Source organism: Pistacia vera, unplaced genomic scaffold (assembly GCF_008641045.1).
Source record: "Pistacia vera cultivar Batoury unplaced genomic scaffold, PisVer_v2 Contig465, whole genome shotgun sequence".
In the NCBI taxonomy this organism is placed as follows: Eukaryota; Viridiplantae; Streptophyta; class Magnoliopsida; order Sapindales; family Anacardiaceae; genus Pistacia; species Pistacia vera.
The window spans coordinates 463855-483770 of NW_022196296.1; the positions used below are offsets into that span (position 1 = coordinate 463855).

The window sequence follows — 19916 nt, forward strand, 5'->3', positions numbered from 1 at the left end:
GCGATCTGTTAGGAGCTCGACTTGAAATCTGTTAGGAGCTCGACCTGAAATCTGCTAGGAGTTTGACCTGAAATCTGTTAGGAGCTCGACCTGAAATCAAAACGAGCTCAATTTGAGAGCAAAACGAGCTCAACTTGAGCAAAACAAGCTCAACTTGAGAGCAAAACGAACTCAACTTGAGAGCAAAACGAACTCAACTTGAGAGCAAAACGAGCTCAACTCGAGCAAAACGAGCTCAACTCGAGCAAAACGAGCTCAACTCGAGAGCAAAACGAGCTCAATCTGAGCAAAACGAGCTCAACTCGAGCAAAATGAGCTCGACCTCAAAGCATAACGAGCTCGACCTCAAAGGTCATAACGAGCTCGACCTAAGAGGTCATAATGAGTTCGACCTGAAAAGGTCATAATAAGCTCGACCTGAAAATGTCATATAAAGCTCGACCTGAGAGCACAAGAGATCAGCGATCTCAGCACCTGTGCATGTGATCTGCGATCTGGCCACGCGATTGGAGAACTCTGACGCGTGCGATCTGCGATCTGGCCATGCGATTGGAGAATTCTAACACGTGCGATCTGCGGTCTGGCCACGCGATTGGAGAACTCTGATGCGTGCGATTTGGCCACGCGATTGGAGAATTCTAACGTGTGCGATCCGCAATCTAGCCACGTGATTGGAGAATTCTGACGCAAGTTTGAGATCTGAGCACGCCATCAAGGAACTTGGACGCAGGTTTGAGAATCGGACCTGCATGGGCCACCAAACTATTGACGCTTGATTTTGAACGCCAACGACTCGCACGTGCAAAGTGTTAAGAGGGTCTTAGAAATTACACGTGATGGATCCATGAGATTTGAATACGGAGCTAAGATTATATATGTTGCAGAAAACATAAATAATAGGCTGACACGAGAGGTTTTTATAATGGTTCGGATGCTTAAAGCGACTCCTACATCCACTGTTATTTTATTGATCTCTGACTATTTCTATGATATTGCCCATAAGGCATAAAAAGATGAAGAAATACAGTATTTACAGACAAAAAGAATTGAGCTCAAACTATGGTTAGCTCTCATATGCCCAGCCCCCCTCTTCCGGAAGAGAAGTGCCAATTTATACACATTTGCACTCAATGTAATGAGTGTTTTGCAAGTTGCCTTGACACATAGAAGGCTCTCGTCCATTCATCTCTTGAAATGAGATATGGTTGGTATGAATATCTTTGAGGAAATATGGGCTTGGCAGCTAGTACAAAAAAACATTTATTAAGCTGACATAAGCATGACTTTTTAGGCATAACATAATCATAGCCCAATTATATAACAACGAAGATGTTGCCATCGATGTAACATGGTCGTGTTGAAGACAGGATAGTGTGATAGTGATGTAAAATATTACATAGTTAACAAGTTAATGAAAATTCAATACATTTCTCCTTGAAGCAAGCTCCAATCATACAATTTCCACTATTCTAAAATTTTTCGTTTGGTTCAGGGTAAAATAGGCTTCACTAATCTTCGTTTAATTTTTACGATTCCCTTGTTTGTTTTATAAGTAATAAAATATTACAGTAATCTTTTGTTACAAATAGTATTTACTATTGATAATATAAGAGGTAATCAGATTACCTTGTCAGAGGATGTTATTAAAAGATTACCGAGGTAATATGATTTTATACATATTTTGCCTTTAATTGAATATTATTTCAAACACAATTGCCCTCAAATGTCTACCAAATAACAATTACTCAAACCCCTTACATTTAAAAATTTAGCTAAAACACTCTAGCCATAAAAAAGTTTAAAAGTAAACAAAATACCCCCAACTACCTAAGACTACCATCAACCACCACCGTCGACCGTCGCCGATAGTCGTTTTATATTTGGTTGGAAATTGCTAGAATAGATCTGGTCGTTTCCGACCAAATCCACAACGATATGGATGTTTCCAACCTTTGATCTAGCCAAAAACAGCTAGATTACAACCAAAGATCTGGCCTTTTCATGGCCAGATCTGACTGTTTCCAGCCATAGATCACAGATTCATGACCGAAAACGACCTTACCGGCACACAACCGACCAAATCCGACCGGTGGTGCCCCATTTCAACAACTACCGACGATGGTGTACTGGCTATCGATAATGGCTTGGGGTGGATGAGGGTGATTTTGTCACAAATTAAAGTTTTATATGACTATAGTGTTTTAACAAAATTTCAAATATAACCGTTTACGAGAAATGATTCCGAAAAAAAAAATATTATATTAATATTTTAAAAAGAGGATAATTTAGTAATTTATATAACATATCAACCTATTTACCTCCCAACCAAACAGATTAATATAACATACCTAACAATTTACTTCAACCTAACCAAACACATTTCCCTAAATATTCTCAGTAATCTTTAAGGTAATTTATCTGTCCATTAATATAACATTCCCAATAATACAACATTCTCTGAATCAAACGCACCCTACGGAGAAATGATACATACAGCCCAAAGAATGAAACCACATAGCTCAAAGACCAAATAAGATAGTACACCAAAAGGGAGAATCTAAACCTGGTGTATAAGCATTCAGCTAAAAAAGAAAATGAACTTAAATAGCTTTCTTTGCCCGTTGTGCTCTAGAAGAATGACGGTACAAAACTGAGTACAAGAAATATTATGAAAGAGCCGCGACAGCATATCAGTTTGAAGGGCTGCAAATGGAGGAATGAATGAAGATGCAATCACCGTTTCATTTGGAAGGAAATTAGGGTCATCAGCTATTAGTCATTCTTCTTGGAAGTACGCAATTTTCTGGCAACATCAGATTTCAATTTGCCCATGAAGGAGACAACATCCAGAACCATGGAATCGATTTCTTGCTCCTTTTTCTCATACACATAGAAAATCACAAAGGCCAAAGGAAGTCCTGCAAATATCAATGGAGATGATAAATCTTCTGCTTTGGAAGGAAATTAGTCACTGTACAAATATTTTAAGAAAGTGATGGTAAAAGCGGGCAAGGAATCCTAAACCCTAAACTCTAAAAAATTGGATTTCAAGTAATAGATGGATATAATAGGGTAACCGAAACAGTATTAAGTTTTATGCGGGAGCATCAGCACTAATTATTCTGGTTCTCTAGAGACCAACCAGAAAAATTCATTTATGACCCTAGACATTCTTATGGTTAACAATCATGTGCACATCCATGTATGAGAATGAGTATGAGCATGAGAAAGTGAGAGAGAGGACCTATAGCATACAAGCTCTGAAAAGGCATAGCCCCAAGAAAGCTTAGTATCAATAGAGAGAGAATAACCTGTTTAATTGCCAGAACAAGATGAATCGTTAGCAAACAATCTTTCACCCACCATAGCAATTAACAAAACAATTTTTAAATGACCATTCAATGTCTCATCACGTAGTTCGTAAGCACAATGAGATTTCATATATATATGGAAGTATTAATGATAACTAGAAAAACAAAGGCTATTTATGCATCTGCATATCAGCAGAAGAAGACTGCTGGTCAACCAATATAACAGTGTGTTTACAAGGAAGAACAATAACAATCTTACTCATGTTCTGGAATATTATTTGTGAATCGTGTGCAGTGCCTCATCTTTACTAAACTATTAACACCTATTTTTTGGGGGCTGAATGTACACTCAACCTCATGAAAATAAACTCAAATTTACAAAAACAAAAAAGTAGGCCCAACCAGTTAGATTCTCATAATGTGTCAGAAAAGATTTGGTTAGATTCATCTCTGTTTGTTCAACATTCACCTAAATCTCTTCGAGAGATGATTGTACTAGGAAAAACCAGGTCAACTGAACATGGAGAGAGATATGCTAAGAGTCAGCTAAGCTTGTTCACGACCAATGCAATAAAAGACAAAATTCCTGATGAGGTTTTTAGGTTTTATCTATTGGTGGAGTTACACAAGCGACCAAATAAAAAACTTCTAATAAAACAGAATTTGGATAATATTGAAAGTTAATCACCAAAGGCCTGGTGAATGACCCCACTCCCCTCAACTCTCTTCAACATTATAGCCTTCAATTACAAAAGATGAACCAAGTTGGAAGCACACTTTCTTGCCAACGGGAAAATTACCAAATTCCAGTTATTGTACAAGAAAATTTTACTCCCAATGTCAAGTCAGGATCAGAAGGTGGGATCCATTTACATTTTCTCTAGCGTAACTCAGTTTTTGGAAAAAGGATAACTTCACCTAATGCTATGTTCCACCACTATAGACCTTATGAAGTTGCAACAGATCAGTGGGATGCTCATATCTGTGCACATTATAAATATATTGAACCATCCTGTCTGTCAGCTAAGGTAATACTGGAACTTACTGATCTGAAAACTGAATTAATGCTTTCATTAATTGTTTGAACATAATTCGAAATTTTAATCCTTCCCAATGTGTGAACAGATAGGTAGAGTTATGAGATGATCAGATGCATTACTTTACAAGAGCTAGTGCAAGACTGAAATTGCAAAAACTCTATATTTTTTCAAAGAGTAATTATCAGGTATTGACTTTTACGTTCATAATAATATCTATGTCAACACTACCAGTTTGTTTTAGGAAATTCAAGGAAGAGAGAGAGAGAGAGAGAGAGAGAGAGAGAGGGAAAAGTCTTCCTTCAATACCATGTACTAAAAACATTCCTGACGTCCTAGGTTATGTCTGATTTTTTTCTATATTTAAGAGAAGTTAAATAATGCCTTCTTGAAGATAAAAGTCCATTGTACCACATTTTTAAAACGTAGCTAGGTATAAGAAAATACAACCATGTTTTAAAAAAAAATTAAAAAAAAAAGGCTACTGGGCATTGTATATACCTTGAGGAACAGCATCCAGTCATTACCCATGGAAAGAGATTTTAAAACATCAATAGCAGTATTCCACAATGAGATCACAGACAGAGCGACTCGGTGCGATTTCTCTTCAGACAATTGGAAATGTGATGTAGGAATTTTCTCAATTGTATATCCCAATCTGCACAAGCAGAAAATTCCATTTTTCGACATTAGTCAAACTTCCCTGCACTAGGAACTCTATCATGACCTATATTATAATATGTAAATACAGTGTTACTATCAGGTAGTTATCAAACACAGCCCACACTCTATTACATATTTGATGATGCTGAATATCAATTCGACAGGATGAACAACAGAAAGTTCATATTTACAACCAAGTTAAATTGATTTCGTAGATGGTCGTATGACTCAGAAAGAACTAACATAATAGTTTTTTATTCACAAACCAGATAAAGAAAATTTGGCCAATCATGATCCTAATTAATGATAGTGTACAAAACAGGCATTTTGTTGTATTAGCATTTAAAGAAGAGAGTTGGCATACATACATTTTCTCTGGCAAAATTCCATGGATGAACAAGAAGACTACTGTCAACAAGAGAAGCTGTGAAAGAGTAGAAATGATGGTCGGACCAGACAAAATGAAGTTGTAGTAAATTGCCACCAAAATTAACACTGCAGAGAGAGTCTGCTTTTTATCTTTCCAGAGTAGTGTGTCAGCAACTGCAAGGCATCAATGCAAAGAGACTTTGTCAATCAACATATATACATAATTTCTTCCCATCCCCCTTGTCTCTCTTCTCCTTGTGAACTTGTGCACTTCTTAGAATGTTCAATCAATAATCATATCACAAAGATGCTATTATGCTCCCTATAAGATAGACCCTATCCAAACAAAGTGCACTTAAAATTAAAAAAGACACAAGAGAGGTTTCCAACACATATATTAGGTGATTACATGGTTAACACACAAGCAAAATGACTTGATGTGTCACTGCTTAAGAGTAAAAACTATATTGTGTATGCTAGTATGTCATTTAAAATAATGTGTCATTATAATAGAAATTACCATCGTCCATAGCAACATTCCCTAACTACTCTAAAAGCTTGTGTCCCTCAGTTTGATTACACATTCAGGGTTCTTCTACCGATGGTATAACAGTTTTCCACTACAATCAACAAATTAACTATACTATTTTTTTTTTTTGAAAAGAAACGATAAAACTATGTATTAAAGAAGAGATTGAGGTAGGTACATGTGTGGACTAGAGATCCACAAAGATAACAAAAAACTGACAAGGGGAACAAATCTATACGAGACAGTGACTAATGTTCTCTTCCCTGTGCGAAAACTAGCAAACTATACAAAGTTTGCCCAAAACTCAAAAAATAATTACTGTAAATGTAATCAAAATAATCCAACAAAAGCCGACTGGATTATGAATTGTTGTAAGTTTCTGTATTGAATTAAATACTAAGAGGATGCGTCCATAGTATTTGGAATCATAGTCACAACCAGACATCGTAAAAGTAGTTGGATGGAAGGAAAAAAATGCTTATACCCCTTCCACTACCGAGAAATATAGAAGCTTTGGATGGGCCTTCTCTCTTTGATTGATTTTCAGCTCTCAAGTCTGAATATGATTCGATTGTCTTTCTCAGACCCTCCTGCAGAGTAATTACATATGTTGTCATAAGCAAACTGTCTGTCCACTGACTAGGCTTTACATAAAATGCTATACCCTATGGAAATTTGGATCTGTTTGACCACAAAATGTATGTTGGTAGAGCTTATTAGTCAATGAAGGCTAATTTAGGACATTTATGCTTATTATTATATAAAAAAGAACTAACCATCAGACTAAGCAAATTACAGAGTAATCTTCATACAAACAATTAAATAGTTTTAAAACGGCTATAGAATATATATATCTTAAGAATGGGCTAAAATACTAAGAGACCAGTGCAATTAAAAGTGTCGTAGATGAGGCTACCCTTGAAGTTTAGTTTAAACCCAAACTCATGAGTTATAGCTCCTTAACCAGTGAGTTTAACGGAATATGGTGCAAATTATACAGAGAAATGAAGCATCTCCCACCAAAAAATTGTCCAAAATTGATATTTTACAGTTTCAACAATGATTAAGTATCATAAAAACAACATCAAATTTCCATAATAAGTAAAAAAGATTGAATTTTTTGCTTGTTTCATGGAACAACACAGACCTGAAGTGAGACAAGAGGTGTGTAGCCAAGTCGATCTTTTGCTTTTGAACAGTCAAAAGATCTGCTGCAAGAGAGAAGTCTAATTCTTGAAGGTGTCAACTGCGGAACCTTCATTCCATACGGGCCCAGTAGCTTATATGTACACTCTACCAAGTGTGCAATCGGCATCATAACCAAGGCAGGAATCCTTATACTTGGCCTGTAAACTACATCAATTAAGACAAAGAAATAATGGGCGTATATGTTTCCATGACCATATTTAGTTCCTCAATTTTCTTTTGGGAACTAGTGAATACAGAATGCATAAAAAACAGAAAATGCAATTATTGGAGAAGGCTATAAGCGTCTAATTTTCAAGGCCTAATTAGCAGTTCACAAGTGCCAGCAAGTGAACAATAAATCATTTCCTCTTGAAAAATATAAAACAAAATCCAGAATGTTTAACAATTTCCAAAACCATAGAAGCCCGATGGCAACTGGAAAGTTTTAAGAAAAAAAAAACTGCTATGCTGAATGCCAAGTTTCCGATATGCAACATAAAACATTGACCATTTGTTGCGAAACAAAGAACCAAGAGGGTCCACTCAAAATATAAACAAAGAAAGAGATCAACACAACAAACCGCTGGTTGCATTTCTTTAAACTAGATGAGGAAAGAAAAAAGTACCTCTTATAGCCAAGACCTTCAAGAATTTGTGAGACAAATTCCCAAAACTTGATTGGCTCCATATTGGTTATAAAATATGTCTGCAATATCATCACCAAACAGTAAGTTAAGGAGTGTTATGCTGTGCTCTCAGTTTATTCTATCAACAGATAAATTAGAGGTCATGAAAACTGAATCATTCACCTTTGTCCCATTTTTATATTAAACAATAAATCAGAGATCAAAAGAAGTTCAGGGGGATTGTAACAGAACCTGCCCTGCAGCTTTCTCAGCAACCGTCAATTCTGCAGCTAGAGCTCGTTCAGCACATATATGAGCATGTGCCACATTTTCAACATAAGTGAAATCATAAACATTATTGCCATCACCAATTATGAACTGACCATTTGGAGACAGAAAGGAAAGAAGAAAATGTTAGATTCCATTGAAGGAAATCTCTACGAATAAGTAATATGTAGACTCATGAGCAAACATAGATAGCTCCAACCAAGAAACAGAGATGGTTGTTATATGACCACTATTATTTCAATCATTTCCTAACCAGTCAAGAGTTTTGATGAACTATTTTCCACAGAATTCTAAGCCTCTCAAACTACACATTTTAGATGAAAATTGATCAAAAGAAATCACAGAGATGAATTATGATGATAGTCATTAGGATCAGCAATGCAATATAACTAACAGCTAGAAGTCTTGGCTTGACCACACAATCATGAATGTCGTGTCAATGATATACTTTCCAAACAAGCCGTAGAGAGATTAGCCTCCAAGCTAATTATAGAATTATCAACTTCCATAGCCAAAAGGATGAGATCTTTAATACTATCCTTAAAAAAAAAACATAATTTATTCGAGTTCAAGAAAAAAAATATACCAATTGATAAGATCAGATGAACATTACAATAAGAATGAACTCTCAATTCAAACGGTGAAATTCTTGAGTAGCCACGATAAATTTGGTCCCCTATTTCCCAATTTTCATTTTTTTTTATTCAAATACCCTATTAGAGTCCACCAAAGTATCGAATATTAATTGTGTGAATTTCAAAAAACTCTTTCCTATTTCTAGAAATGCTAAAACCATTTAGTTTCTTAGCATCAAAATAGGATAGATAGTATAAAAATAGAGAAGCTGTTTTCTTTTTCTAGGAAAAACTGATTTGGAGATTGTGTGATAACCTGTAACAATGAAGTCACAATAACATGAATCAACAAAAACAAACATAGAAACAAAAATAAAAGAAAAATAAATTACATAAAACACCAAGAAAGGTTAGATACAATTGATAAAAATGAGAATAGGTGTTGAATATATATATCAGAAAAGCATCAGGTATTATTTTGAATGACATAAACAGGTCAAAATGCAATCCAAGAAGTAACTATGCTGAGACTGCATGAAATAGAGATAATAGTTTATAATGTAACACACTGACTGGTGAAACCAGATTAAAGTAGCCAACCAGAACTTTGTTGAGTTGCACAAAATACTGAATCTAAAATATTTGGAAATTACTTAAAATAAGATTACCAAATCTCCAATGTACTGATATTACATTATTTCTAGATAAAGGCAGAATGGGTTTCATCAAGGAGCCAGAGTTTATTAAAAACTGCAATCAGGACAAAATGTAGACTCAAGCACGTGACAAAAGTATGAAAATATTTAGTGCAAAATAGTAATAAAGAGTTATATGAGATGGGCTTTGGTGCCATCAATAGAAGGATTTAGGAATTTAACACAAGAGCAGTTAACATAATAAACAGCAACAAAATAGTGTGCATTTTACAAAAACCATAGTCATATGAGTAGCATATATCTTACAAATGGGGAAGTAGATACTACAAGTTAATTATTTATTAGAATAATTTAATTAAAAATCATATCAAATGAGTCTATAGACATCTCATGGAGATTGAAAGGGAAAGAAAAAGGATCACTAGTGGCATGGAGCACAAATTTAGAAAACAGCTCCCAAAAACAGAGAACTCATGTCTAAAATAAAGAAGAAATTAAAATTAACAGAGACAGCAAAAATGGTACCTTAGACTTTCCTGCCCTTGCAGCATCAACCAAAGAGGGAACCAGCAACCTATCACCAGGACCAAAAATGCTGCTGGGGCGTAAGCAACAAGTTAGAAGCCCATTAGCACCATTTGCCTTAATGATCAACCTCTCTCCTTCAGCTTTTGTAGCTGAATATGAATCAATGTGCTGAAACAATTGGAGATAAATATTAAGCAAGGCTCATGTCAGTTGCAGTGAGGAACACAAACAAACTAATTTACGGGAACACATCAGAATGTAACTTAGCATGGGTAGCACATCCAAGTTGACTAAATGGTACAGGGTGTGATTGAGCTTAAAATAGTACATAGGACTTTCACCTGTCAGTTTAAATTTTTAGGTTAAGCAATAACTCAACATGTTCTAAATAAGGTAGTATTAGCATTGCTAGTGTTCAAGATAAGGTAATATGAGGGTGAAATGCATACCTTAGAAGCATATGGTAATAACTCATTCCCATTAATAATTCCATGAATCCCATCAAAAACCACACTAGCGGAGCTAGTATAAATGAGTCTCTTTACTTTGCCCTCAATACAAGCTTCAATAACATTAGCCGTTCCTGCAAATCAGAGTTTATATTAAGAAAAAAATCACAAACATTAGGCAAGAACTGAAAGTTCAAATCCTATAGCTAATGGCAAACAATTTCTTACCTCCAATATTAACTGAATGATGAAGCTGATAACTATTGATGGATGAATTGGGTGCAGCCATGTGGAACACGACCTCAGCTCCTTTACATGCTGGAGAAATAAACAAACTCAATAACCCTTTTAAAAAATTTCAGACATATGCATCAAAAAAATTCCTTCTCTATAAGGGAAAATCTAAGATACAAGATGCAAGTCCTGGTAACCTGACTGGATCAAACAGTTATTAGAAACACGCGTCATATTTGCAACAACATTGGCACTGTCATAATCACAACCATGTAAAATGAAAACAGTACCATAGTACTGTCCCTTAACATTACTAGACCAGTTATAACATTAACATGATATTATTTACTTCTCATGTTCCATTACTTATATCAGTATCCTGTATGATATTGTGAATTACTGAAACTATTAATTCCGGTTACAGTAATTGTGGCACTTTGGCAATATGAATTGTAAATTAGCGATGCGTGATTTGTCATGTAGTTCATTGGCTCAATATCATAGTAGAATCTTATGTTATTATTTACACAATTTGATAAATAAAAAAGAAGTAAAGAAAAAAGACCTTGAAGTACTTGAGACTTGTGTCGAAGATCAACGGAGAAATACTGAGCACGGCCAGAACTCAAAGCCTGGCCAAGGATTCCCTGCTCCTCGTGTGGTTCAAGATCAATGGTGGCGCCCAAATCAGCAATTCTCACCGAAAACATATCGTATTTGATAAGCATTTCCACCAAATGGCGCGCGGCGAATCCCCTTCCGCCCGTCACCACGCACCATCTCTCCTCCACCCCCGACATCACGGCTACACCGTGCCGAACCGAATCATATTCAACAAACTATTCTTCATCAAACAATATAAGCAAAAAAAAAAAAAAAAAAACTTCAAGTAACCACATTTGCTTACCGATTGGATCTTGAATCTCAGGATCTGGCAGGTAATAGACGGAAATGAAAGAGAAAAAGAGTCAAGAGGATTCTCTGTTTCTCAACACTGGACCAGTGATAGTGTTTTTTTTAACACGGTGCACGTTTGTACTGGCTAGTATTTCTTCAGCCGAAGCGTTGTCGTTTCCAGTTTAACTAATATCTGATGTCGTCTGATTCGTTTCTTTATTCTTATTATTATGTTTTAGATTATTGAGACTAAAATAAGCTAATGACTCGATTGTTCAATATTATATACACAAACTGTTGTATTATTGTTGGGATTATTAGAGCAGAGCAGACAATGAATCTTTGACCAACTTAAAATCAAAAATCAAATGGATTCAAATATATTTTTGAGTATGGGACACCTATCTCAAAAATGTGCAAGTTATTAACCATCATTTCACAAGGGAAATGTGTATCAATACATGAATGTTAATCAATCTTAGGTGATCGAGTGATTTAATATAAACTTTTTGATGTATTACTGAAAAGGTTCTTAGTTCGAATCTCTCACATGTTAATAGGAATGGCCACTGGAGCTTTTATCTGATCGATAATTTTAGAGTCCCATGAGGTGCATTTAACTGTCAAAAAAGAAACCAAAAAAAAAAAAAAAAAAAGTTGATTTGATTTGATATAGCAACCCATAATGGTGATATTGAATTTGAATATATATTATATATATATATATTGTTATTGGGGTTATCCGAGCCAGCTTACGCGTACCTCGGTTAGTCCTCCGACCTGACAAGGCTTCTAAAAAACAGGTCAAGCCCCGCGGTCTGTGACCAACAATATTACCAACCGTTCTTGTGATTTGAACTCGAACCTGGGAGCACAAGGGAGAAAACCCCTTAGCACCAAGCCTTTACCACTAAGAGAATTCATCAGAAAACCCCTTAGCACCAAGCCTTTACCATTAGGAGAATCCATGGATTTTTGAATTTGAAAATATTCTTTTTCGTTTTAGTCTTATTAGTTGTTATTTGGATTTGATTTGGTTGTTGGCATATGAATCTAATTTAATTCTTGGAAATTAAAGATGGTTGTATTTATTAGGAACAATTACTCTAAACTCTCTGAAATTTCTATAATATATTTTGAAATATTGGTAATTATTCTTCACAAACAATTATTTTTGTTAAATATTAATATATATGGTTAGTTTTAATTGAATGAGTAGAAGAATAAATGACCGTTAATAATAATTTTCGAATAAATACTTTGGATTAATTTTCACCCCAATCTATTGTGAAAGAACATTTTCCCCCTTACTTTTGAAAACATACAATGTTACCCGCATTTTTTGAATTCAGGGTTTAAAACTTCATTTTGTCAATTCATTAGGTTATATTAGCTTTATTGTCTTATTTGTCTCTATAATATAATACAGTATATATATGAGGTAAATTGACAATATTATCCTTTCATGGCTAATTTTTAATAGAGTAGACGACTTTTGTCCACCCAAGGTTTGCCTTAATGACATTTTTCCACTAAAAAAGTTTCAAAATACCAGTTTCTCACCCAACGTTTATATTTCGTTAATACCCAAAATACACTTCACTTTCTCAGTCAGTGGTCAGTGAGTTACCAAGAGCCAAGGTAAGAGGGTTTTTGTAGAGTGGAGGCTGGTGAATCAAATGGTGGTGATTAATTGAATATTCGCCATAAAAAATCCACTAAGAATAGGAAACTCTAGCTTTGCGATAGCCGACAATCGTTGAGAAATTAGGTGTTGTAGTCAAAGGGTTTTTGTAAGGAGGAGACTAGAGGTTCAATACTAGTGATGGAGAGAATTTTTGCGGCCAAATTGGGCTTTGGATAGTAACGGAATACTAACTTTATGTGGAAAAGTGGTATTTTGAAACTTTTTGAGTGGAAAGTTTTTCAAGGCAAACCTTGTGTGGGAAAAAGTTTTTTACTCTTTTTAATATCTAAATTTACAAAAATGAGAGTAATATTGAATATTTTCAAAATCAAAGGAAATAAGAATTTTTCACTATATATTTAGGGTTAAAATGTCATTCACCTAAATAGTCTTTGCAAAAGTGCCTCGGATTATAATTAAATAATGAGTAATGTCAGATGTATAAAGAAATTTTACAAAGATATATTTACAAAGTGATATGAAAATAAATGAATGGAATAGTGAATTTGACGAATTTGACTTTTTATATTTATTTTTTTATTAATTTCTTATCACATCACTTGATAAAGATTTTTACTCGTACCTCTAACATTACTGTTAAATAATATAACTTTACATTTTATTAAGTTTTTGGTATTAATAAATAATATAGAGGTAATTAGATGAATATTTATTAACTCATCCTCGTGATATATATTGTTTATGTTATTTCTGAGGAATTTTTTTATTATTTGATTAATTAATGCTATGGGTCGAGAAAACCCCAAAAAAGGCTCGAGTGCTGGTGAACCTAAAACGAGGTATGAAAACTCCTTTCTCCTCACTTTGAAAGCACAAGATTACAAAGCTCCAGTGTTCCACTTATTCTACACTCTCCTTCTAGAGGCAAAAGCCGAGCAGCAGTAGCGAAGATTGAGTCGGATCGGAAGAGAAAGAATTCTTCGATCTCATCGGCAGATCGAAAGCCATCAACAACAACGAGAGATAAAGAAAGAGATAAGAGTCACAAGAAAAAACCTAAAATGTCGTCGGCCAATCAGGTTAGGGCGTCTCACATCCTGATCAAACATCAAGGCTCTCGAAGAAAGGCCTCATGGAAGGATCCGGAAGGTCGGGTCATCAACAACACCACCAAAGACAGTGCCATCTCTCAACTCAAAACCATCCGAGAAGACATCGTCTCCGGCAAGATTAAGTTTGACGAAGTCGCCTCTCGTGTCTCTGATTGCAGCTCCGCCAAACGCGGTGGCGATCTCGGTGCGTTTCTATTCCGTTTTATTACTTTTTTTTATTTTACCTTTTCGCGAATTTTTGCGTTTATCGATTTGCTGAAATTGTTGTATTATAACTATTTAGGATTAGCCCTAGAGTTTTATTATTATTATGGCTACTTATATGGTTATGAGAAGTATTGAACCGGGGTCATAGGTGGATTGAATATGATGAGATTAGGGTTTCGTATGTGAAGTTATTGCTAGATTTAATTGGAATTGTGAGAAAAAAGAACTCTGAACATGTGGAAGCAGTTAGAAAAGTTCACGTAGTGGGAAGTAATACATATCTCTGTTATAGTAATAGCTCCAAATTTGTTATGCAATTGCTAATGTTTTTAACTTATGGTATTAGGGCTTTATTTATAATAATTTTTTAGATTGAGCGTGATTATAATTTCCATGTATGACTGATTATAATTTCAATGGGGACATGGCTGATTGCAGTGTTGATGTAATGTGTTTGTTTATTGGTACATGGGATGTATAATAATGTAATTCTAGCATTTGAGGATTTGTATTGGTTTATTGAACTGACAAATCTTAATTTTTGAGCATATGCAAAGAAAGCTCACCAGTCACCAAAACCTTTGTGCTGCAGTACTGCAATCAGATTATTTGAATTTTTTGAAATAAACTCTGTAAAATTTTTCTTGTTACTCTAGTTTATTGTCATATTTAGAAGGATTTCAGAAGAATTGATTGGTTGTATTGGCGTTTTTTTTTCTTCTTAAATAAATGCCATAGAAAGGGCTCTATAATGATGGATTCTCTTGAATTGGCTACAATGCCTCTCCTTTTGGTTCTTTCATGTAGTGATACTATTTGTTGAACTATTTATGGTTGCTGAATCTTGAATTTTGTATTGACCTCTTACCAAATAGCTCAAGCTTTTGGTAAGTGGTTACTTATTATAGTATCAAGTTAAAAGTTTTGTATAGCTCAAGCTTTTGGTAAGTGGTTACTTATAATAGTATCAAGTTAACAGTCTCGTATTCAAATAACTCGTGTATCATTTCTTTTTCTCAATTAATTATCTAAATCAACTGAAATCTTGATGTGCTCATTCAATTAATGACACACAACTCAAATCGTTTATGATTCTCATTGGATCCATGATACACATTATTTGTGAAGGAACGTGTAAAATTTTAAATATTAATGTTAGGACTTTATTTAATAGCTTAAACTTTTGGCTGAAGGGGATACTTAACAGTAGTGCATTGGTGACCTGTCTAACCCACCTAGCGTTTTGTGCTTTTTATATATGTCCAGACACGTCAGAAGCCTCCCAAAAAAAATGCAAGTTTTTTGTGAGGGTGTTGTTTGTATGCGTTTATGGTCATTGAATCGTTCGGATCAGTGCATAGCACATCTGAAACATGTCCTCTTCAAAATGTTAATCTGAATGATCCTATTTAAAATTTTGCTTCAGGTCCTTTTGGACGAGGTCAGATGCAGAAGCCTTTTGAGGAAGCTACATATGCTCTTAAGGTTGGTGAGATAAGTGACATCGTGGAAACTGATAGCGGGGTTCACATTATCATGAGAACTGGTTGATTATTTCAGTGTGTTGAGCAAAGTATCGAAGAATGTTGTTTGATTTTGCTTGCTTCTTTCTGGTTCAATGAGACCGTCTTGTGATAATATCTACACTTTGTAAGTGGTATTTAAATCAATCATATTGTTTTCTGAAGTCATTTTAGTTTATAGACTTTTCTAATTATGATTTTGAATACTTTGAGTGACTGTAATAATCACATCTTGTTTGGCGATTTGTGCTTACTAGTTATTATGTGGTATGACAGTGTTTTGGCATGGTTTAATGTTAAGACATAATGTTTTAAAAAAGTAAAAGATGAGAATAACTAGTGTCTGTGGTAGCAGATCACTATATTATTTATCTAGGATTTCTTTTACCTTTTACAGAAAAAAATATAATTTGATGCGGAACCTAATTTATGGTAAAGGCAGCATTAGACATTTGTTTGAAGATGAAACCTCATGCCTGTGTGAAATCTCAAATTTGATTCAAATGCATTATTGCAATTCTTGGATTGTTTTAACTAAATCCTAGTTTCATTTCTAACTATATTAAAAGCGTTTCTATTTTGTAGATTAAAACATGTAAAGACAATGCATTTATAACTGCGCATTTAACGATGTTATTCTATTAAGCATACTACAATCCAATTGATTTAGACCTAAGATTTATTTACCTACCAAACAAAATATTTAAGGGTCACATTAATGAAGAGTTACCTAAATTTTGCATAACTTTGGCTATCGTAGACAACCAAACGTGGCCAGATTTGGTCGTTAGATCTAGACATAGATTTGGCATTTTTTGTCCAGATTTATCGTGGATTTGGTTGAGAAATGTTATATCAACACATGAACAGTCAAATCTAGCTGATTGTGTGCCATTACAGCGACTGTCGGTCACTTTCCGATGGTGATGGTCGAATGCCAACATTTAATGGATGGGTGGGGGTGTTTTTGTTAATTTTTAAACTTTTTTATTTGTAGAGGTGTTTAGCTAAATTAACAAACCTATAAGTGTTTTTGTTAATTTTCAAATCATACCTCGTAATAACCACTCAACTCAACTTTTTCAAAAATCCAACCTAAAATTATAAAACAAACACACCAATAGCCAACTAATTTGCTTCGAGTCTTTTAAGTTTTAAGCAAGCTTACTCAACCTTCTAGATTGCCTTTTCAAGCATTTAGATCAACTTGCTATAACCATATTATATTACTCATTCATCTTCCTTTCTATTTTTGCTAAACTTGTTAAGTTTTTATTCAACAAGATATACTAAAAATACATATATATATATATATATATATACATCATTAGCTAAGTAAACTATGTTACCTCAAAATTGTGTGCAATTTTTTTTTTTTTAATGACCAGGGGTGTCTAGACTAGCTTATGCATATCTTAACTAATGTCTCAAGACCCTAAAATTACTGGTTGAGTAAAAATTTAAGTGGTTACCTTTATTAGCAATCAATGAGAGATTCAAACTCAGGACCTTTTGACTAATACACCCAAAAGTTCCTATCGAATCACCTAGACACTTAGAGTTAGCTGTAGTTATGTTGTATGCATTTTCATGATTATATAGCTTAGAGCATCTCCAAATGACTCTTTATATGATACAAACTCTTTATTATAAAGAGTCTATCCATAAAAATAAGAGTCCAACATACTTTTTATCTTTAAAATATAAATTAAATAGTGAGTTTGGCTCTCCATATTTAGAGAGTCAAATTTCATTCTCTATCCTAATTTTAATTAATAAACTACAAGTTCTTATGCATTTTATTTATTAATTCTCCCTCCCATTAAGTTTCTTTCTTAAAAATAAAGAGTATCTTCATTAAATTTAAAGAGTCTATTGGATTTGAATAAAAAATGTATTCTTTATATTTAAAAATTAATGAAGATGCTTTTTATTTATATGAAAGATGCTCTTTAAAATAAAGTATAAATAAAGAGCACCATTGGAGATGCTCTTATAATAAATGAATAGGCACTTAGGGGGCGTTTGGTTGGGGGCTATGTGAGATTACTAGGGTTATGTCATCTTATATTACTTGATTACCACGTTTGATTGTCAAGTAATATAAGATTTCGGTAATCTTAAAAAACCAATAGTAGTTACTGTTAGTACTATTGAAGGTAATTTGATTACCTCTATTTTTTTAGGTATTGTAAGATTACCAAGGTAATTTTTTGTTTTGTTACAATTCTATCCTTTATTAATAAAATTTAAGGACAATAATACCCTCATTTTTAAATTATTACATGAATATGGCTTTTACTATTCACCCCAATTAAATAACTTTTTGGACAAAATTACCCTTGAATTCAAAACAAATTGCAGTCCACCTAAGCCACCACCTCCACCCCCACCCATCTGCCGCCGTCGGTTGTCGGCAACCACTGCCAACGGCTAGCCGCCGTCGGTTGTCGGCAACCACTACCAACGGCTAGCCGCCGTCACCACCGGAAGGATGCATGGAAGGCCGAAAATGGCCGTCGTGCGTCGATATGGCCATTTCTGACGAGAGATCTGGCCGAAAAATGGCCAGATCTAATTTGGTAGCTGGAAACAACCAAATTAGATCTAGCTGTTTTCCGGCCAGATCTCTAGTCGAAAATGGCCATAAGTCACATGGAGGCCATTTCTTGCCTTCCGTGCTTCATTAGGTTGCCGGTAGTGGTTGGGTTGTTGGGAGTGCGTTGTTGATTTTTCAAACTTTTATTATGATGTTATTTTTGCTAAGTTTTTAAATGTAGGGGGGTTATAATAATCCAAATAATAATCTAAAATAAATAATAATATTTAATTAGATGACAATTCATTTATTTAAATAACATACCCACTAATTTATTCCTCCCAACCAAACATATTAATATAATATACCCATCAACTAACCAAACACATTTTCCTAAAGATTTTTAGTAATCTTTATGGTAATCTAACTTTTCAGTAATCCAACATTCCTTAAACCAGATGCACCCTTAGAGTTAGAGGTAGTTATGTTGTGTGCATTTTCATGATTACATAGCTTAGAATAAATGAATAAGGTGAGTATAGTGTGAAATGGGTTGGAGGAGAAGAATTGCGAAAATGGAGACAAGTGCGCCGCGTAGAGTAAACGACATGTTCCCACCCAAGGTTAAGCAAAATGTAAAGTTCCCATCCCTGATTTCATAAATTATGGATTCCCACCTTAAATTAACACTGTTAATGAAATTAACAGCTAAGATTGTACTATTACTATACTACCCTTGACTTTTGATTTCAAGCACCCAGCCACCACCACCTTTCACCACCATCAATATCCAGCTGCCACCACCCAACACGACAAATTCAACCACAAAGCCACCCAAAACTCAACCATAATCACCATCACCACCCAGCTTCGCACCACCACTCTTATCCAATTGCACCAGCTAGCTGCATCTGTGAAACCCAATCGCACAATAGCCCTTCTCCTAGCAAAAGCAAATCCCTTAGACTTTTCTCAAACACTTGGAGGGCAGTCGTAGAAAACTTCAAAAATACCAACTTTAATCCATCAATCAACCTAAAAAAACCAATAATATGTAGCAAAAACAATCAAACACCCCAACAAATCAACCAGAAATCAAAATCCATCCTCACTCTCCCATAAAAATCCAACAACCAGCAATTTTTCAAAACACAGTTGCGATGACGACAATTGTGGAAATGGTTGTCTGCGGCGAAGCAAAATTACTGGAAGGGCAAAGGTCAGCGGTGGAGTATCCCAATAGTAGGTGGAGGCTGTTGGATTTTGGCCACCGTAAGGCCATAATGCTGTGGCCAAATCTGGCCACAACGTGATGGCCTTAAGGCTACCAAATCCAACCACTGTGGAGCCTATTCCGAGAAGTGAGAAGAGTGAAGATGAGGGAAGAAGAAAGACACGAAGAAGGAGAGGAGGAGAAGAAGAAAAAGAAGAGGTGGCAGTGGTAGAGTGATGTTAGCTGGATCTGGGAGAGAAAGGAGGGAGGGAGAGGAGTGGGAAGGCTGTGGTGTGGTTTGGAATGGTGTGGGTTCAAAGACTA

At 34.9% G+C, this 19916-nt stretch overlaps 2 protein-coding genes across 2 annotated transcripts; one reads left to right on the forward strand and one right to left on the reverse strand.

The window, feature by feature from the left end:
* Positions 1-2726: 2726 nt before the first annotated feature.
* LOC116145720 (3beta-hydroxysteroid-dehydrogenase/decarboxylase-like) lies at positions 2727-11522 on the reverse strand. The gene is made up of 13 exons (XM_031431168.1): positions 11361-11522; positions 11019-11258; positions 10448-10537; positions 10220-10353; positions 9768-9938; positions 7976-8101; positions 7724-7803; positions 7057-7255; positions 6394-6499; positions 5380-5554; positions 4850-5006; positions 3245-3311; positions 2727-2918 (listed from the first exon to the last, which is right to left on the reverse strand). Exons 2-13 carry the CDS (start codon positions 11251-11253, stop codon positions 2773-2775), a joined length of 1686 nt encoding a protein of 561 aa, XP_031287028.1. The 5' UTR covers positions 11254-11258; positions 11361-11522; the 3' UTR covers positions 2727-2772.
* A 2280-nt stretch (positions 11523-13802) lies between these two features.
* On the forward strand, positions 13803-16126 carry LOC116145719 (peptidyl-prolyl cis-trans isomerase Pin1). The gene is made up of 2 exons (XM_031431167.1): positions 13803-14294; positions 15744-16126. Exons 1-2 carry the CDS (start codon positions 14060-14062, stop codon positions 15866-15868), a joined length of 360 nt encoding a protein of 119 aa, XP_031287027.1. The 5' UTR covers positions 13803-14059; the 3' UTR covers positions 15869-16126.
* The last annotated feature ends 3790 nt before the right edge of the window (positions 16127-19916 follow it).